At 36.8% G+C, this 20685-nt stretch overlaps 2 protein-coding genes and 1 long non-coding RNA gene across 3 annotated transcripts in view; 2 read left to right on the forward strand and 1 right to left on the reverse strand.

Annotated features, from left to right (window-relative positions):
* Window positions 1-20685, forward strand: part of LOC124344997 (verrucotoxin subunit beta-like) — a 493626-nt gene that overhangs the window by 107990 nt on the left and 364951 nt on the right. The gene's annotated exons all lie outside the window — the stretch shown is intronic.
* Window positions 10264-11277, forward strand: LOC124348987. The gene is made up of 3 exons (XM_046799436.1): window positions 10264-10429; window positions 10503-10647; window positions 10709-11277. Exons 1-3 carry the CDS (start codon window positions 10269-10271, stop codon window positions 11162-11164), a joined length of 762 nt encoding a protein of 253 aa, XP_046655392.1. The 5' UTR covers window positions 10264-10268; the 3' UTR covers window positions 11165-11277.
* LOC124350800 overlaps window positions 18678-20685 on the reverse strand; it is a 43928-nt gene continuing 41920 nt past the window's right edge. The window contains exon 3 of the long non-coding RNA XR_006921115.1: window positions 18678-18775. This is a non-coding gene — a long non-coding RNA (uncharacterized LOC124350800). The remainder of the gene's footprint in view (window positions 18776-20685) is intronic.

Below are 20685 nucleotides of genomic sequence, written 5' to 3' on the forward strand. Positions count from 1 at the left end.
CAGAACCTATTAGAGGACGGGACATTTTGATTAATTTATTGCGTTTAATATGAGACTCCCTACTAACACAGCGATGTACCATGGATATGACTGAAGCGTACTCCCAAGGATAAGGGAGATACAAACAGCATATCCATGGAATGCTTCATGTTTATCCTTATTTCCCCTTCCCCGCACGTACCATTTGTATGTCCCTTGAATATACCGGTTTGTGTATACACAGTATCCTTAAATAACATCCATCTTTGGATATGATATCTGTCAGAAATTAAAAGATAAAAGTCTACCCCGAGACTTGAACTACTGACCTTCAATTCCGTAGCTCACCTCTCTAACCATTTGACCAACTGTTCGTACAATTTAGGAACAAACGTTTGGCAGTAATGGAAATTGAGATATTTTTTAGCTTTTTCGTCCACTGTGTACCTAATATGGTTATACTGTGATGCACATTCTGTGTATGTACCAAATGGTATCACAACAAAATCATACCCCCGAGTATATTACTTTGATGTACAATCAGTATGTTCATGAATATACGCTGGTGGATCTACGATGAATATTCTTTATTTGATCCCATCCTAGATCCGAATAAATTTATACCTACGCTATACTGCCGCCCCACAATTGCGACCTGGATCTATCCATCCCATATTTATCTACATCTTACATAAAGAGGATGGGCCGTGTTAGTAGGGCTGTATCTTATACATTTTTTTCGGCCATGAATTCCATGCCTCGAGCAATTTGCAACGCCCAGGAAATCAAGTCGCTCGTGATAATTATTTGATTGGCAGTTGCTGCGTTCGAATTTGTTCCGTTTTTTCTAGTAGTTTGTCTTATTTCGCGCGGTTTACCAGTTTCATTGGCCAACTCCCCAGCTGTTAAAATGAATTTTTTCGTTATTATTTTAAAAGAAATTATCTTTAATTTTAAGAGAATTATTCTCTGTGTTAACTCACGTTGGCATTTCAAAACTATATTGACTATGGATTGAAAGTTTTGTTTTACATCTTTTGGAGATGTTTGACTAATCAAACGAAAATGAAAATAGTTATGAAGAAGAAGAATAATTTTAATTAATTTAAATTTTTTAATACTGTGTGCTGCTGGTTGTCGCTGTTACATTCCAAGCAGGTAATGTTGTACCGATTCCGTTCAACTCGTTGACGAACTTGTCCCGGTTTTCAAACAAAAACGACTTTAAATTGCCGAAGCGGCAATAATCAATTATAACCAGAATTTCTTCTATAAAAATTTCAAAACAAAATCAGAGTTATTTTAAAATTAGGCATCTTATTTTAAAAAATTTCATCTTTGTAAATATTAATGCTGTCGGACCTTTGACAGTGGTTTTGGTGCAGGCCCCTATGAAATTGACGACATTCAAGTGCGACCCCAAATAGATCATGATTTTTAATTCGCTAATGAGAGCTTCGAGTGCGGCGTCAGAATTGTTTGTCGGTTTGATCATTTTAACAGCCACTGTTGTCACAGTTTCATCCGAGTCTTTTAAGCCCACAGCCTCAGCTTTGACAACTCGACCGAAAAAACCAGTTCCCAATTCTTGACCTTCAAATTAAATGATTTATTATTTTCGTCGTTCAGTAAATGTCTGAAATGTTGGCGAACAACATACCAAGTCTGAGCCGTTGCCTAGGAAATTCCCATTTCTTGTCGTAGGGCAGGAATTCCGTTTGATATTCCATCGGCACATCCGGGTCGATTCTAGTCGGATCTCCATTCAAAATTGTTTCCCATTTCCCGAGTTTCTTTTCCCCATTTTTCTTTTCAATTTAAAAAAGTGTAAATTAAGAAATAATTTGTTTCCGGTAGAAATAATTTATTTTCTTACTTTCTGGAAGTAAAATTTGATTGCGATTCCCACTCCGGTTGCCAGTAATCCGATGGTTAAAGTGACACAAAATATGACGATGATATTTGTTTCAATGTCGAAGGAAACTGATTTGACTCTAAAGTTCCTGTGTCTCGGCTCTCCGTCTCCTTTGCTATTTGTCCAGCGACATTCGTAGGTTCCACATTCCGTTTCTTTTCCTCGCAGTTGCACAACAGACGTGGTGGCGGTTTCTTTGACTGCACCAGTGTACGGCTTGCCGTCCTTGTCAAAACAAATGAATTAGAAGTTAAAGATAACGAGAAGATTCAGATTTAATTTTGAAGATCAAAATAGATTCACCTTTAGCCATTGAATGGGAACGTGTTGCGATAATCGGTGGCAGATTAAATTTTGGGCGATATCTTCTGTTGACGCAACAGTGTTCGACACTGGGTCGTTGTTTATTTCTACATGTGGTACAAAATTATGTGAGAATCAAAAGGAAATTGAGCTCTATGTTGTGTATACCTTTAATTCTAAAAGAAATTTCTTTGGAAATGGAATGCACTTCAACAGAAATGCATTCAAATTTCGTGTATTTGCTGTCGAGAGTGACGTTAATCAGAGTTAGTCGACTCGTGTGGTAGAATAAATCGTTCCATTTTCTTTCCGATGTGATAATTATATCTGCGTCGATTGATTCACATTAAATTAGAATGGAAATAATTCAGGTAAAATAAAATTAAACTTGCCTTTTGGTTGTTTCATCGCTCCGTTTCGCTGTGCCGTTCGAGTAGTCGAACTGTTAAACAAATTTAATTTCGGGTCGCCTTGAACTAATTTGGGTTTGGTGCTGTTGGCACGATACTCGTGGCCATAATAGGACCACGCCAACCGAGATGGATTAAAACTGGATACGGTGCAAGTTAATGTGACGTTGGATCCTTCCACTGGGTCGCCAGCAGCAGGGTCTCCCACTCTTTTCAGTTCCATTCCTAATTGAATTTCCGTAATCGTTAATAATTATAATCATCACAGATAATTAAAATTATTACCTGGTACAATGAGACGAATGCGCACCAAGACGTCAATCCTGTCGACTTGTTTGAGTGAACGATTCCACGTGTAAAATTTTCGCACTTCGTTGTGTTGGGCGACAGAGGTGCCATTTTCGCCAACCTTTTCTGGCATGGAGCCGACGAAATAATAATCTGTCGTGTCGAAAATGGTACAGCCCTCCAATTTAAGTCCTTGTCTATGATTGAACGACCATTTCGAATTTTCTACTGTCGATGAGGAATCCCAAATCTTGACAGCAAGACAATTTCCATTAATTATTTGATTATTATTTTACTTGCTGACCGACATTTCTACCTTGATGAATTCATTTTTGGATTCAACTTTGATGTCTGTCGATTCCTTGAAAACGGAGATGCTCAAATCGGGATGGGTCGTCTTGAAAGGAATGACGAATGATTTGCCCGGTTCGCCAACAAAAACGATGGATGAGGTGGATTTGATGTGCTTGTATTGTTTCTTATCGACGTCGTCAATGAAATAACGTTTTTCATTACCTGCGTTCGTTAACAGGTGATTTAATTAATACGGAAATTAGCCTAAAGAAGAGAATAACATACTGGTAACGTAAATGTATCGATCTGATTTCTCCGACGTCCCCTGACAACTGTAATAGCCCGTATCTTCATTGGTGACGTTTGTTATAATCATGGTCGATATCAACTGCGTTTCATTTTTAAACGTTTCTACGTGATGACGTTTTCTGAATTCCTGTAATGCACGAAAGAAAAATGGTTGAAATCAGAATAATTTCTAAAATGGTTATTTGGCTATTTACTTCTTTTCTTTTGGTGAGTGTGGGAATTGTCCATTTGATTGTCCCGTTTCTCTCAGAGCGATAGTAGATCTTTTCGATGCACGTCAGTTTTAGAGTTGAGCCTTCTTTAATCACTTGCTCGTCTTTTTCTAGTTTCGGGGACATTTGAAGATCGTAAGCTTGAACGATGTGATTGGCCAGCAATAAAATAATCCAAGGTCTCAGTAGCATCAGCGTCCGTCTCGTTGAATAAGTGTCGCACATTTTAAACTTTGATTTTCAGCACACGTTGGATCACAGAGACACGTCTCGAATATTTGGCTTGTTGAATTGTTTATAGTTGTTTTAAAATGAAGATCACTTGTAAATGGCAATTTTTGAAGACGTAGTCGAGCGCGAAGCCGAACGAACAATCAAAATCTAGCGTGTTTCACCCGCGCTCGTCCATCGCGTACTACCAGAATTCCCTTGGCCAAACCAAAGTAGACCCAGCACTCGCAAAGAGAGAGAAAGGCAGTGACCCCCAAAGTATATTCAGGTATTCCCCCAATATGGCAGGTAGACCGGATTTTGATTTGTAGGCACGCTTATAATTTTATAATCATGAAAACCATTTATGCCGAATTGAACAATTATTCCGGGGTAGAAATCCTGACAAAACGAATCAATTTTCAGAGTTTTGTGAGATAAAATGGAACATTTTTTATCGATAATACCCCATCATCAGCATTACAATTGGGTGGGTCGATTTAGCTCTTGTTCTACTATAGTAATTACAAAAATTATTTTATAATTATATTTATTTACAGTACTTATTTTTTGTTTTTAACTTTAGTTCATGTTGTGTGCGTGATTTGTGTGTAGTATGCAAAGCCGGTATCTAAAGAGAAAGTATATAACATTCGTGTAGTATTTATAAGGTCGTTTTGTGATAAGAAAAGTGTGATTTGAGGTCAAGGCCGGGCCAGGGGTTTTTTCTTTTTTTGCACTCGTCGCTTCAGCGGGAAAAAATAAATTCAAGGGAAATTTCGGGAAAACCCGGGAAAACCTGGGAAAATTGGGAAAAAATTTAGAGTTCCGCTGGATTTGATTTCATCAAAAAAATCTACCACATTAAAGTGGCCCACCTATACATTGGTTTGTTTCCTTGATTAATATCTGATGGTAAACTAGTTTGGACTTATCTGAATGATTTTGTGCAGAATAAGGTCAAGGGATCGACTAGCGAACAAGACGGAAGCATCTGAAACGGAGGAGTAATGTGCTGGTCTGGTTCACCTCCATGCACTTCAGGCAGTTCTCAGCAGTGAGTTATGCAGCGATTCCGCTTCCTTTCACTCTGGCAATGGCTGAAATTTGGATCGTCCCTCCAAGTCTTATTGATTCTTTATTCTAGGCTGCTGCATTTTGATCGGCATTTTGGTGACGTCATCGCTGGTTAATCACCAACATTAGATTTTGATTGCGCTATTTACTTTTCTTCTTTTCTCATCTTCTCATAGCGAAGCCACATTTCTCATCAAATTAAACTTTGATTAGTTTGATTAGTTTGCGGTTGGGACTCGAAAGGGATCATTCGTATTATTTGATTTGCATACAAGAGAGGTGTCGATAAAACAAAACAGATTCGAATCACCTTGAAATTCCGCAAATTCCGGCATTTTGACGGCGCCAAACAGAGTTGGGGATTATTTAAAATCTATTGCAGCCAGTAGACTAATAATAAGCATTAAGCAAAAGAATAGAATAGAACCAAAAAAAAAAACTAGTTGAAAAAGTTAAACAAAAAACAAAGTCCCGTGTAACGTAGTACTAGCACAAAGTTGCCTTCTAGTGCCGACTAGATGTCAAGTCTAACCGGTCGAATGAGCTCAAGCAGAGCCCAGCGATAGTTGGGTACCGAGCTAGGCTGTTGCTCTTATAAGAAACTCACCAAACTCTGCTAAAGCGCGCGCAGTCGCACATGATGCCTGTCATGTTGCATTCATGCTTTAGCATTCTTTCGACCACGTATTTTACACGACACGAATTTTTACCTGTTTTAACTTGTATTGTGTGTTTCATCATTTTTTGAACGTCATGAGATTTTTCTAGGATGGAAGAGGTGTGAGGTGTGTTAGAAGTCCTGTCATCTAATTAGACCATCTTTTGTAATAATATTTATTTTCATTTTCTATAACTAACTCAAGGTTGAGTTACTTTAGGTTACATGGTAGTGGTGGCCAAATGCCTATGTGGTGCCCTGCATGAATGCACGAATCCCTGGCGAACTCTGCGTCCAGTAGCTCCAGCTGGACTTCGTCGTTAAAGTGGCGCTGACGTCCTGATCCGGAAGAAGATTTCGATGTGGAACCAAAACTGGAGAATAATCTGAAAATCAATCAAATCAATAAAAATGAGCTACCCTATACAAAACGGGAGTTATTTTCATATTTTAAAAATTTCATAATACAAAAATGATAACAGTTGACCCACGACTAACAAAATGTTATTTCATTTATCCCCGAAAGCATTGATTTATGGTATGACGTTTCTTCTGGTCGATTTGTGAAAGAAACATTTGATTATCGGGTAACTTTTATTAGTGTAGATCGGTAGATGCATTGGAAAAAGACAGTCCCTGCTTCATTAGAGTCGATTAGAAAGAAAGGAAACATTTCAAAATTCTAGGAAACGAAGAAAACGTCCCACCTGACCATTTATGTGAATTTGCAGTACAATTCTAATCTTCAATGCGATTGATTGCTAGATTAATATTTTACCCTATTGGGTAATTAGTCTAGACGGACCGGAAGGTGCAACTCATTCACATCAAATTTACTTTTCTTTTCAAACGGGGGGTGGCCGCTCCCAACACCATGACATTTTCTCTGTTTTTCTCTATTTTTACTTTCGTTCCTTTCCCATCTCCTCTGCTTCTCTTCAGAGACTGGTGATGTCCACTCCCGAGTTCTGACTGATTGAGTTTAGTAGTTACCCGAAGGGTTTCTATCCACTGCGGCTGGTTTAGTTGGCGATTTTTGATACTAGATGGCTTTAGTTTTTTGTTAGTATTTTTTGTCACACTAGATGGCTTTAGCGATTATTTTCACACTAGGTGGCGAAAGCTAATGAAATTTTCACACTAGGTGGCTAATCAAGCCAAAATACAAAAAATAGTTTTAATGTTGGAGGATTCGTGTAAATGTAAAAAGCGCCACTTCTATTTTGGAATGATGAAAGTGTAAATAGAATAGAATGACCGCGTAGTGACATCGACTTTGAGAGTGACTTTGATTTTGAAACGAAACGAGTAAACGACCATTACAGTACACTTCAGCCCATTGTCTGGTGGACTGGTCGTCTGGTGTACAGTCCATATTCGATTTTTTAGTGAGAAATAATTTCGAGCAATTACATTTGTTTTGGAAAATGGGTCGTCATAAGAAAGTGGATATGGATCCAATTAAAAGAGCTGGTGATTCCATATGAAAACGACCAAAACCTGTGGCGACCATTTCACGGATTTGATCGCCACTAGGCTTTTTCAATTCATATCAATAAAAAAAAAATTTTCCTCGAAGGATTTTGAAAAAATGGCGCGTTCGCCTGGCGCGAACGTTTGAATTTTTTAAAAGTCTGCTTTACCATATAATCATTACATTTTTTTTTAGCATATTGAAATGCGTTTATTGTCTCATTTATCTATCAGAACATGATGTCATAAGGATAAACTATTTTTTAAGACCAAGCGCGACAAAATCAAAGGTTGCACCACCTGGTGGCGCGAAATTTAAAAAGTTAAAAAATGAACAAATTTGATGTGATAAAAGGTTTAGTTAAAACTGACCTAGGTTCATAAAAATTAGTGAAAATGTCAACAAGATCCCTGTCAATGTGTGGTCCAAATATGAAACTCGTAGCTTAAGTTTAAAGTATTATTTTTTAATTTTAAAAGTACAAAAAATATGTTTTTTCTCAAAATTGACGTTTTTCTTTAAAAAACGGGAATAACAGGCCATAGGGATTTCTTTCAATTTTTTACAGTAGAATGCTTATTATGTATTCTTTATCGTTAAAAAAATTAGAATCATGTTATTTTTGTTTAGAAAATATTTCACATTTTATACTAGCGATTTTTGTTACTCAATAACTACCAAATTTTACCCTGCAATAATCAGCCAACACGTTTTTTTTTTTTAAATTAAGGCTTCTTTACATCTTCACAGCCTATTTTTAGTAAAAATTTTCATGCAAATTCGAGTTGGAGAGCCAAAATATTATTAAAATCATTTGTCGATTTCCCAAACTTTTCTGCCAAGTCCATGCCACAAGGGAACATTAAATTACGCGTATTACCGCAGATTACTCGAATTTGCATGAAATTTTTTACTTTAAATGGACTGGGAAGATGTAAAGAAGCTTAAATGATTAAAAAAACTTGTTTGCTGACTATTGCAGGGGAAAATTTGGTAGTTATGGAGTAAAAAAAATCGCTTGTATAAAATGTGAAATATTTCCTAAACAAAAAATAACACACACATAATTATTTTTTTAAATGTACTAAATATACCAAGCTTTTTACCCTGAAAAATCAAAGAAATTCCTATGGCCTGTCATTCCCGTTTTTTAAGTTGAAAAACGTCAATTTTGAGAAAAAACATATTTTTTGTACTTTTAAAATTAAAAAATAATACTTTAAACTTAAGCTACGAGTTTCAAATTTGGACCACACATTAACAGGGTTCTTGTTCACATTTTCATTGATTTTTATGAACCTAGGTCAGTTTTAACTAAACCTTTTATCACATCAAATTTGCTCATTTTTTAACTTTTTAAATTTCGCGCCACCAGGTGGTGCAATCTTTGATTTTGTCGCGCTTGGTCATAAAAATAGTTTATCCTTATGACAACATGTTCTGATAGATAAATGAGCCAATAAACGCATTTCCATATGCTAAAAAAAATGATTAGCCTATATGGTCAAGCAGACTTTTAAAAAATTCAAACTTTCGCGCCAGGCGAACGCGCCATTCAGAAGTTTTCGACAAATATTTTTTCTTACTGTGGATACTGTGGATTAAGTAGTATTTTTTAGATTTTATATAATGTAGCTTTTTTTAGACTTTTGTAGGTCATAGTACGCTATTTTGATCTCTTATTAATGAAAAAAAATCGCAAATTTCCCTTCGGGTACCTTGCTAACGCAGGTAGCTGACAATTTACTCAGAGATTGCTGCTTTTATTTTACTGTGGTCAAGTTTCAACTTTGCGCCACCAGGGGTTTATAATCGATACCTTACTTCTTATCGAGATCGATTTCTGCCTTGAATTATTTACCAACAAACATCTTTGCCGACAAAGCTTGTTCGGAAAATTATTTTAATTTAATTTAAAATTACGCAAACAATGTCACGTAATTTTTGTTTACTAGTTGAATTTTTTTAACTCACTGTTTGTATCAAACTGGCAACGCTCTTTCATTACCGTAACCCGCGTATCCGCGTAACGTCAGTCGTTACTAGTCTACGTCGAATATTTTATGCTAAATCTGCGTATTTTGAGTTAAATTTAATCTGTTTTAAACAGTTCGTTTCGACAAAAATAGATTATTTCAACCCAAACCTTAACATAAAGATACAGGTAAAGGTCGTCAATAGGATGTAGCAATATAGTATTTGGGGAACTGTTATTAGCCAACTGTGCCATTTGCATGACAGCATTTCTCCATTGATCGGAAAATGAAAGACTTATACCTCTTTATGCAATTGTATTGTGTCTTTTGAGTATTGCTTTTGAACAAAGAAAGGGTAATTATTTGTAGATTAATGGAACCATCTCTACCATGATGAAGCTTCTTACATCGGGAAATTTTATGGTTTTCAATCTTACCCAGCACAGTATTTGTTAGATTCTGGCTTATCGTAATTATTCACTATGGTCATTCCTTTATTTGTTTGAGTGATCCCATTTGGGAGTTAGCTTTACTGTTTGATCATTTGTCTTGTATCTCACAAGATGTATAACTGAAAAATGTAACATCTTTGAATCAACATTTGATCTAGGATATACCCAAGCTCTTTTCAACAGTTGCAGCCCAAATTTCACTGGCGCTCTACAAAATGGAATACAAAAACATCAAGCATAAACTTGCTGAAGCTCCAAAATACTCTACTCTTACTGGCAAAGAACCTGGCTGTGTGTCGCCCAGTTCGACTCCAACACTGATGAGGACTTTTTTGGCGTTTACGTTCTTGCCATGTCATCTGGAAACCAGGTATAATAAAGTGAAATCTCATAAATTACAACGAGGCGTTGGTTCTAATCATTGTCAATTTAAGGTATCATTTTGTAAATCGACACCGAATCCGGTTATAGACGAGCTGTTGTATGAAACAATGGATGACATGAAAAATTTTTACCGAGAAAACGAGGCTCAGTTGAAACCAGTTGAAACCCTTGAAAAGGATAGTCTCTACGCAGTGAAAACGAATGAATTGTGGGCTCGGGCGTTGTTTTCTGAATTTGATGAAACGGGCGACGTAAGTTGTATTAACATTTACACAATTCTGGAGAAATCGAATTCAAAATTATCTTTCTATCTAGGCAAATTTTGAAATGGTGGATGATGGCTACTTGAAAACTGTTTCACTCTCAGCTGTTTACCCACTCGAGTGTCGTTTTGGCATCTTTCCTTGCCAAGCCACTCGATGTGTTCTCTATGGCTTGGAATACTTGACTTTCGTTTTGAACAAAGTTGCCATTGATGCTGTTAGCGAGTAATGATACAATCAAAGTGCAACCCTTTTTTGGTCTCAAACTCTAAATTTGTTTGTAAATTTGATTTTCCAGGCACCTTGTTGGTAAATGTCTGATCGCATCCATCGTCAAACGGAAGCCGCAATTGACTGTTGTTTTTTCCGTACCTCCTGTCATCAACTTGAACGAGTTTATCCTACTTCAAGTAGCGAAGAGTGTGCGGATGATTCCACTCACGGTTCGTATTGATCACATTCATTTTATCTCAAAATCAATTCAATAACGTTATGATTATTCAGGATAATGAACCAAACGTGCCAGAAGATCCTTTGATTGAAGACCCCTGCATTGCGTATCGCACCAAGGCATCAGTGATGGACGGCTTGATTTTCATTGCGGGATTCAAGTGTTCCCAACGCCCACCTGCCTCAGAAGTCACCGTCGACGGGATTTACTTAGGATACAACGCCAAGGAAGGATGGTCTCGTATGCGTCTTGACAGCAGCGTTGTTCGTCGTCGAAAAGTTCAAGTCAGGATGATCGACTATGGAAATACCGTTGACACTGTTTGGGAAAAGGGTTTGTGGGATCTAAAGGACATGTCTCCCGAATTAGCCACTATTCCTGTTCACCAATCTGTCGTTCTACCTCTCAGCTGCTTGTGTGCCCGCGTTATAAGTTTGAACAAAATTGATGTGCAGTCAACTCCAGCAACTGTGCAGTCGTTTGCTCGCCGCCACCTTTATCCTTATTGATGCCTCTCTTTATATTTTGTTGGACAAGTGGCTTGGTATTTGAAATTCGTTGTGTACGTTCCTTTCCTCGTTTCCCTTTCTGTTCAAACTTGAAATATTTTTGGAAAAAATTGACGGCGTGCCAGTCGTGTTCTCGTTTGTTGGGTTTCATAACTTCAGTGCCAAATCCTCAAACTGTTGGCTTTATTTTCCCCTTTTTTTGTCAGTTGCAAGTTACAATTAGTAACTTGTCTATTATAAGATAAACTATGTCTTTCACGTTTGTTTCGTTAATTTTAATTTTTTTTTAAATTGGCGATTGTCTTTTTTACCGTCAGATGGCTTTGAGTTCGTCACGTGACATCCGGTATCAGATCGTCTGCTTCTGCTAGTGCTATTCCACTCATGGACTACTTTAACTAAAGGACGGGACTCTTCGCCTATCTCGCCGTGTTAAAGCTAGTCGGGTGGGGTTTGTTCAGGAGATAATTAATGGAAACCATCGAAAAAATGCAGTTTTTTTCGCTGATTCTAACTGTGTTTATAAAACTTAGTAAAGAAAACTAATTAATAAAGTATTCTAATTTTACTTTCAGGAGTAGTGGTAAAAAGACAAAACACCGGTGCCATCTAGCAACCAAGCAGTCTAAGCTCTTAGGAATATACGCTACAAGGTGAAAGATAGTTAGGCAGCTATGTCAGAAGACTGGAGACAGCTAGAGATAAGAGAGTGGTCTCTCTTACTCTAGACATGTATCTGCTTGCAAACTCAAAGAGCTTAGGGTACCTGGTTCATAGATGGCACCGGTGTTTTGTCTTTTTTTCAAATTTTCCGTAAAGTAATTTGCAATATCTCTATAACCGTACATATTAGGTATAGAGACATTAGGTAAAACAATACATATTTTTAAATTTCGATTCCGATTCTCCCGGAAAAAATTTTACATGGCCGACATAGGAAAGGCCGAAGAGTCCCGTCCTTTAGTTAAAGTAGTCCATGTTCCACTTCATGACTTCAGTTCAGTTCTTCAGTATTCAATTCATGGCCATTAACACAAAGATCGAGAGCATGTTTGTGTGATTTATTCTATCAGATTAAAATACTTGTACTGCTCTCTCTAACAGTTATCAAGACTGATATCAAAGTTCTTCCTCTTTTATTATTTGAACTTCATTAAATGTCTTTTAATCAATCAACACTTACCAAGCTGTCAGGATGGATCTGGGCTATCAGTCTGATTCTACTGATTATTCTATTGGTGACGGGTCACTTCAATTTGAAATAGCTGGTCAATGTTTGATTCCCTGAAAGAATCAGGCAACCAGCTGGGCAAGAAGACTGTCATTTTTTCGTTGAGTTATCCGCGCAAGAAATCAAGAATACAGCAAAACAGGAAACAAAGCAAGTTGGTCTTTCAAAACTGAATCCAAAACGTGTGAACGAACCCTAGAAACCGAAAAATTTGCATGATGGTAAGTGCAATTAAGTTTCATGATGCAAATTAATAGTTAAAAATCGTGTTGGCTCTTGTTAAGTGCTCAGTTGTAGTTATCAATTAAGATCTTTCAGTTAAAGTCAATGCCTAATAACTTGAGTTTGCGTGACAAATATTAGAAATTATTCTCTGAAAAAAACCTAAAGTTAAAACATGTGCAATTGTTATAGGAATATGATTGTGACAACCTATCATACTATGACTCCAACTGTGATGATTTCGTGATAAGATTTTGCGGAAACTTAATTTTTTTTTACATTCACAGAATTGCGAAACAACAAGATGGATACACGGAATGAAAATCATCAATAGAAAGTTTCCACTTAAACTGTTCTATAACTTTATTTTCAAAGGTGAGCGAGATCAGCAAAATTTCTTTTACATTTATTTGTATTTTTTCACATGTGTACACTCCTTTTTTTTCACGTCATCTGGATTGCCGGCTGGAATTTTCCCATAATTTTTTCTCAAGATCCTATCACCTATTCCCAGCAATAATATTTAAAAAATAATGTGTCACTTACAGTTTGGTTCCACTGTTCACGTTCAACTCCAGCTGTTATTCCTGTATTTTAATTTTTTTACATCCAAAATTCCAAATACGAATTTCTAATTATTGTTTGTTTTCTATTAGATGATATTCCACGAGGTTCGACAAGTACGAATTTGAACGTCGAAAAGTTTGGTACACCTCCTCTTCAGACGGCAGCAGCCAGTGATCGATCGATTACGTTCGTACGGTGCTTTTCGTCGAAGAGCACCAGGAAAAAGGATCGTCGCTTTAAAAAGACTGGTATTTCCGAAATGAAGTAAGACACTCGAGGGGTAGTCAACTCATGATTTGGGTGTACGAATATTTAAATAAAAATATATTTTTCCGTATTTTTTATATTTTTTCGTATTTTTTATATTTTTTGTATTTCTAATATTTTTTTATACGTATGTTGTTTTGTGAGTAATATTTGCCTACTGAATAGTAACAACGTACTTAAACTATTTTATACACAAAAAAAATTGAAATACTACCGTGCCACTTATTTTTCTATAGTACTTAAATTTTTTTCCTACTTAACATACTTATTTTAAAAATAATAGATTAGTCTGTGGACGGAATTGAACACGGGACTACCGAGTTACAGTCGGATACTCATCCACTGTGCCATTGTAGATATCGGAATCTGTTCATAATCCTATGGTATAACACGACGGGAGTTGGGACTTAGAAACTTTTCCGAATGTTCAAACTTCACTTCCAATTTATTAAGGAGGAAAAGGTACTTAAATCCACTGGGCACTTATTTAAAAAACTTATTAAGAATGCAAATTAAAATTAAGTATGTTGCCCCAGAATAAGTAAGAATGTTGAAAAAGTGCAAAGTTATATTAAGGAGGAAAAGGTAGTATCCACTATCCTGCACGGAAACTGGGACAGCCGATAGGTGGGTCTTACGAGTATCCTGTGTAAAACTGTGTCCCAGTTTCCGTGCAGGATACTGTACCATCGGGCACTTATTTAAAAAATTTATTAACAAGCAATCCACCACTCAAGTTCACCAAATCCATGGACCCCCCATATTTTTCCCATTCCGCTATGGGACCTAAAAATCTGAAATAATTCAGGCATATCCAGTTTTTTACTCCGGATTCACCTGAGTTTTCAGAATTTAAATATTCCCTGTCGTTCGGGAGATATTTAATGTTAAAGTTTGAGTTTTTTCAAATTTTAACAATTTTGGGGGGTCTTTGGCATCCTCTCCCTCGCGTTCCTAGCGGATGACAGACGAAGCTACGCTTTCCTGGCCTTCACTTTAGACCGGGGGACATACTGTAGGCCTTTTCATATAGTCTAGTGGCCGGCAATATGAAGCCCGAGGTGTAGAGAACTCGTATGCTTCGTCTGTCATCCGCTAGGAACGCGAGGGAGAGTCATAAAAAATGGCGACTAGGCTGGGTGGGAAACTGGTGAAAATTACACTTTAATAGATTGGGAATAACTCGGCCAATCTAATCCGGATTGTAAATTCCTTTTGGATTGGTGTTAAGGGATGACCGAGCAAACTTTTGGTTGAATTTGTTTGTTTTTTAAGGTTATCATTTATCCAAAAAGCGATGCCAAAGACCCCCCAAAATTGTTAAAATTTGAAAAAACTCAAACTTTAACATTAAATATCTCCCGAACGACAGGGAATATTTAAATTCTGAAAACTCAGGTGAATCCGGAGTAAAAAACTGGATATGCCTGAATTATTTCAGATTTTTAGGTCCCATAGCGGAATGGGAAAAATATGGGGGGTCCATGGATTTGGTGCACTTGAGTGGTGGATTGCTTGTTAAGTATGCAAATTAAATTAAGTACATTGCCAAAGAGTAGGCCTACTTAATTTTTGTAAGTACTTAATTGTTTTAAAAGACACTTATTTTAAGATTATTTAAGTATGTTCTCCATATTAAGTGTAAAATTTTTACATTAAGTGCAAATATTCTCCTTTTCAGTACCCTAAAACACGTACTAAACATGTTCAGTGCAACCTTTTAGTGTAAGGCAAAAAAAAAATTTCGTGTTAAAACTTTTTATATTTTTTATATTTTTTATATTTTTTCATATTTTTCATATTTTTTCATTAAAAATACGGGGGTGTACGGATATTTTTTCGAGTTGACTACCCCTCGAAGACACTTGAATATTGAACATCCATTCATACCATTATAGGCTGTATTTGATATAACATCACCTCTGGTAAATGGCTCAATTTGATTTTATTGCGTTAATTTTCCTCTCGTTTATTACCGTCATGCAAGATTTTCGATGTCATTGCGGCTGTACGTCTGATCCAGTCTTATGGTAGATGCTACTGACAGATTATGTCTGTAAGGTTATATATGTGTTTTATGTCAATTGATTTTTTTTTTACATGCAACAAAGATTTTTGTTGGAAGAAATCAGGAATGTTTTTGCCTTACCAGATCGTTTAGTGGGTTTTTCGAAAGCAGTCGAAGTTATGAAGAACGTAACAATGCAGGGCATCTTGCTCGGCGAACTTAGTGATATGCTCTGATATTAGAGGGAGGGTAGGGTATTATTTACCCGTAAAATTGCTTTTACTTCTTAAATAAATTTGGATGGCGATTCCAATCTGGTTTTACATTTCGTTGCGACTTGTAAACCTGATCTCAATCCCTCTTTTTCTTTCCCGAGTTCGCATAAGACCATTGTTTAAGAACAAATCGTGCCATCTTCATGCCTGTTGCATTCTCTGCTGCCAATTGGAATGGGTAAAGAAAATGTTGCTAATAGTTAAGTTAGCCATTTCCATAATGTTTATGTTACTTCTTATTTCACATTTTTCTACACTCGAAACCGACAACTGCTTTTCGGTTTTGACACTTCACACCTATTACCTAATCTATTATCTTAATCCTTTATTAGACAATTGTATCGCCACCGTACGTACGTAGCCTGTTCTCCGGATTTATAATTACGTGTCCACTGTCACCACTTCAACCGCCCAATGCGATTACATCGATGGTATTGGTAGGAGGATTTCATCGCCATTCTCACCAGTCACGGGGAACTCAAGGCCCTTCTTCAGGTAATTTGGATGCTCTTCAATTATGAAAAATTACTTAAGTTTATAATTGTGCGCTAATCGGCTAATCGCTATCCTTTTAGGATTTCTTCCCTTCTGCAGTTTAGATGCTATTGATGTTTTCCAAACTGATTCCGTTGCGTCGATCGACACCACCTTCATCACCGTGGATAAGAATGGATGATTAATTGATTCTGGGACTTTCGGCCCTGATCCTTTTTACTCTGATATAGGGTAAGTGCAATATTACTTCTTTGTAGTAACAGTGCATGTTTTGGCATTTCCGCCGAGATTTGCGAACTCTTCGCTTACGCAATTCGGTAAACCTCGAATTTTTTTTTTTTATATGTGGCGACTATGGTTTTCCCGTTTTGAATTTTCCTTTGCGATGCAGCGGAAAGATATAAGTTGTTCTTTGACAAAAGACGATGACAGTTTTTTTTTAATAGCAGGTTATTGAATAAAATTTATTCGTGTTGGATTGGTTCAGGGTTGGAATGGTTCAGTACGTTCGATTGCTGCGCCAATTAAATCGTTTTCGCTTTCTAGTCCATTCATATAATCCAAGCCGACAAGTGACTCGATGTATTTTTCGATTATCTCTGCCAGTTGGTAGAAAGTTGGCCTCTCTTTTGGATTTATGTACCAACATTTTTTCATAATATCTCCAAAGAAATTGGGAGAATATTCCGGTTTTCCCATTCGGTGTCCATTTTGAATGTCTCTTACAAGCGCCCAACCATTACCCATTCCTGAAAAATGAAGTGAAATTAGCCAACGTTAGTCAGTCATTTCCATGGCAATTTCAATTGATCAATTCCTCACCTGGATACGGAACTTTGCCGAGGGAAAATATTTCCCACAAGAGAATCCCGTAGGACCAGACATCCGATTGGCTGGAAAAGATTTTATCCGTCAGGGATTCGATCGCCATCCATTTGACGGGCATTAATTCCTATCATTAAAACATAAAATTAGTAATTATTAAATCAACGTTCGAATGTCGCTTTATTTACCTCTCCCATTTTCTGGTAATCGTAATCCTTCATTTGCCTGGCCATTCCAAAATCGGCCACTTTGACGACTCCGTGATCGGCCAAAAGGACATTGCGGGCGGCCAAATCGCCGTGCAATACCTGTTTGGATACGGGTAAATAATGTTTAATTATTGTGTTTAGAATTAGATTGAGTCTTTCACCTTTTTGCTGGCCAAGAATTCCATGCCTCTAGCAATTTGTAATGACCAGGAAATCAAGTCGCTCGTTTTTATTATTTGATTGGCAGTTGCATTCGAATCTTCTGCATTGCAACTGTTCCGTTTTGATTCGAGCTGCATTTCAACATCATTTTCCGACCCTTTAACTTTTTAAACGACAAAAGATAAAAATCTTGTGAATATAACAGGGAAGTAAAATGAAATTCTGCGTAAACTCACGTCCCGGAACTTCATTCTCGACAGACAGCGGATGTTCAGGAAAATCATTTGAAACTGGAGGACTATAATAATATAGAATGGAATAGAATATAATAAGTGGCTGTCGTTCACTGTTACATCTGATGTATTACTTAGTTGGTGTTTGGATTTCCACCGTTTCGCCCTCAGGTAGCAAATTACCTATTGCCGTCAACTGATTGATGAATTTGTCCCGGTGTTCAATTAAAAAAGATTTTAAATTGCCGAATCGGCAGAAGTCGATGATGACCAGAATTTCTTCTGTAAGTGACAAACAAATTTTTTTTTTTTTATCTGTTTAATGATGGTCGTTTTACCTTTAACGAGTGTTTTGGTACAGGCCCCCATTAAATTGACAATATTCAAGTGCGATCCCAAATAGATCATAATTTTTAATTCCCTTATGAGAGCGTCCAATGCGTCTTGAGATTTGGCAGTCGGTTTGATCATTTTGACGGCGACTGTTGTCACAGTTTCATCCGAGTCTTTAATTCCCACAGCCTCAGCTTTAACAACTCGACCGAAACAACCAGATCCCAGTTCTTGACCTTCAAATTTAATTTTTAATTATTTTTGCCGTTAAATGAACTAAGTGCCAAAGAACAACAAACCGAGTCTGAGTCTTTTCCTTGGAAATTCCCATTTCTTATCGTAAGGCAGGAATTCCGTTTGATATTCCATCGGTACATCCGGGTCGATTCTACTTGGATCTCCGTTCAGCCTTTTTTCAAATTGTTTTTCCACTGTTCTCTTTAAAATGAGTTGAGTTTTATGGTGATGAAGTGCTTAGCCTACTAATTAATATGAGTAAAAATCCGTAAAAATCTTTTACTTTGTCAAGATAAACTTTAATTCCGATTCCCACTGCGACTGCAAGTAATCCGATTAAAGATGCAGATATGATGATGATGTATGTATCTTTTTCGTCCTTTTCGAAACGGAAGTTGAAGTTTACTGTGAATTTTTTGTTTCTCGGTTCTCCTTTGCTGTTGTTCCATCTACATTCGTAGATTCCCTCTTCCGTTTCTTTTCCTTGCAGTTGCACAATAGACGCGGTTTCGTTTTCATAGACCGAGTCGGAGTAGTGCACGCCATCCTAGATGTTGGAAATACATATAAATTGCCAACCTGAAAATTCCGTTTAGGAGAAAAATGAGATAAGATTTCACCTTGAGCCACTCAATGGGAACGTGAAGCGACCAACGGTTGCAGATCAAATTTTGGGCAACTCCTTTTTGAAACAGTTTGAGTCCGTTGTCTATTTCTGTGAAACGAAAAGAAATCCGTTACTTGATGGACTTGACATCTTATATTATTTTAATTCATCAAATTCTCACCTTTAATAGTGAAAGAAATTTCTTTGACTATTGAATTGTCGTCGCCATAGACGCATTTGAATTTCGTGTATGGAGTATTTAAAGTTACGTTGATCAAATGCAATTTTCTTTTGTAAAATCTGTCCGGGGTCGTCCTTTCAATTTCGTTTCTAATATCTGCGACGATAGGTGACATTTGCAAATTGAAGCAATGTAAGAATTAACGTCACTTTTCTTTTAGTATGTATAGTGTTATATGCCTGCGTTTGGTTCCTTTAAAAATTCGTTTGAAAACTTGTGCCATGTCGCATTCCCATTTGCGTAATAGAACCATGTTGGTGGCCTCCAGAAAGAATTGCAGATTAAAGTGACGTTGGATCCTTCCACTGGATCATCAGGTGCTCCCACTCTCTCAACGTCGATTTCTAGTTGCATAATCGCATTCAATTGATAAGTTTACGAGGGTGATGTCACAGTTTTGATTACCTGACACAATAATATGAAATTTGATCCCGTCGATAGCGTCGATCCGATCCCTCGGGAAGATTTTGTGTATCATCCGTTCCGTTGTTTGTTCGTAACGGTCGGAACGTGTTATGTTGACGGGTTTTCCGTTAACAAAGGGCAAATGGCCGAAAACATAATATTCTCCCCAGTCGGAAACGGTTGGATTCTTCAACGTCAATCCATTTCTAGGATCGAATGACCACCTCGAATTTTTTATTGAAGAATTCCAGACCTTGTATTAAGCGACACGATCGACACGATTTTCAAAAGATTATTAGTGTCTTATTCCGTGTGTTCTTTTATGTCACGATTTCGAAATACCTCGAGGTACGTATCCGGTTCCATTCTATCCTTGAAAAGTGAAATGCTGACGTTCGGATGAGTTGTAATGAAAGAGATGGTGCGAGTATTGTCTCTGTTTATAGTGGAGTAAAGTTATGCCAAAAGGCTATGTTCGCTCGAACAAATTGCGAGAATTTATTTTTTAATGAGCTTTATTACTATCAAGGTAATAAATACTTGTTCAAAACTCTCCGAAGAAATAGTTATATTTACTATTAAAAATATTGAATTTAAATAAATAATTTTTATTTAACTATTAATTTAATACCGAATTTAAAAGATTTAAAATAAAAAAAAGTCATGAAATGATACCTTGTGATAGGCTACATCATATCACCAAATATGAATGTTTTCTGTCGAACGGTATTCTAGTTGTATAATTTAGAAGTTGTTACATTTGTAAAAATTTTACAGTGCCGCCAAAAAGGCCTAACACGGTCTCTTATGCCCGATAGTCCCTAAGTAAAGTGACGATAACTTATAAACTATAGGACCTAAATTTTTTCTATTGCTATTAAAAAATAAAGAACATCATAGCGTATAGAATCAATTGTTTAAATATGGTGTTAATAGGACTTTTTCTTTAGTTATTCATACTTAAAGTTAGTCTATGATTTTGCCTTATCAAAAGTAAGTTTACAAAAAATTCCCACCACGAGCGTTGTCATCGTTTTCCTGTCAAGGAAGTTTTGTCATGTCTGATGTTTTCTTGTAATGTGCTTTGGGTACCAAATAATACAAATACACAGATATTCCATTGATAAGTAAAGCGAAATTTATGTTTAATAATCCTTGACAGGAAAGCACATTACAAGAAAACAACAGACATGAAAAAACTTCC

The sequence above is a fragment of the Daphnia pulicaria genome, chromosome 1 (genome assembly GCF_021234035.1).
Source record: "Daphnia pulicaria isolate SC F1-1A chromosome 1, SC_F0-13Bv2, whole genome shotgun sequence".
In the NCBI taxonomy this organism is placed as follows: Eukaryota; Metazoa; Arthropoda; class Branchiopoda; order Diplostraca; family Daphniidae; genus Daphnia; species Daphnia pulicaria.

Bases quoted from the DNA above. Each gene is read 5' to 3' on its own strand.
- LOC124348987 (XM_046799436.1), top strand. From the start codon at position 10,269: ATGGTGGATGATGGCTACTTGAAAACTGTTTCACTCTCAGCTGTTTAC. The intron at 10,430-10,502 runs GTAATGATACAA...TTGATTTTCCAG, and splicing joins GCCATTGATGCTGTTAGCGA to GCACCTTGTTGGTAAATGTC. The intron at 10,648-10,708 runs GTTCGTATTGAT...ATGATTATTCAG, and splicing joins TGCGGATGATTCCACTCACG to GATAATGAACCAAACGTGCC.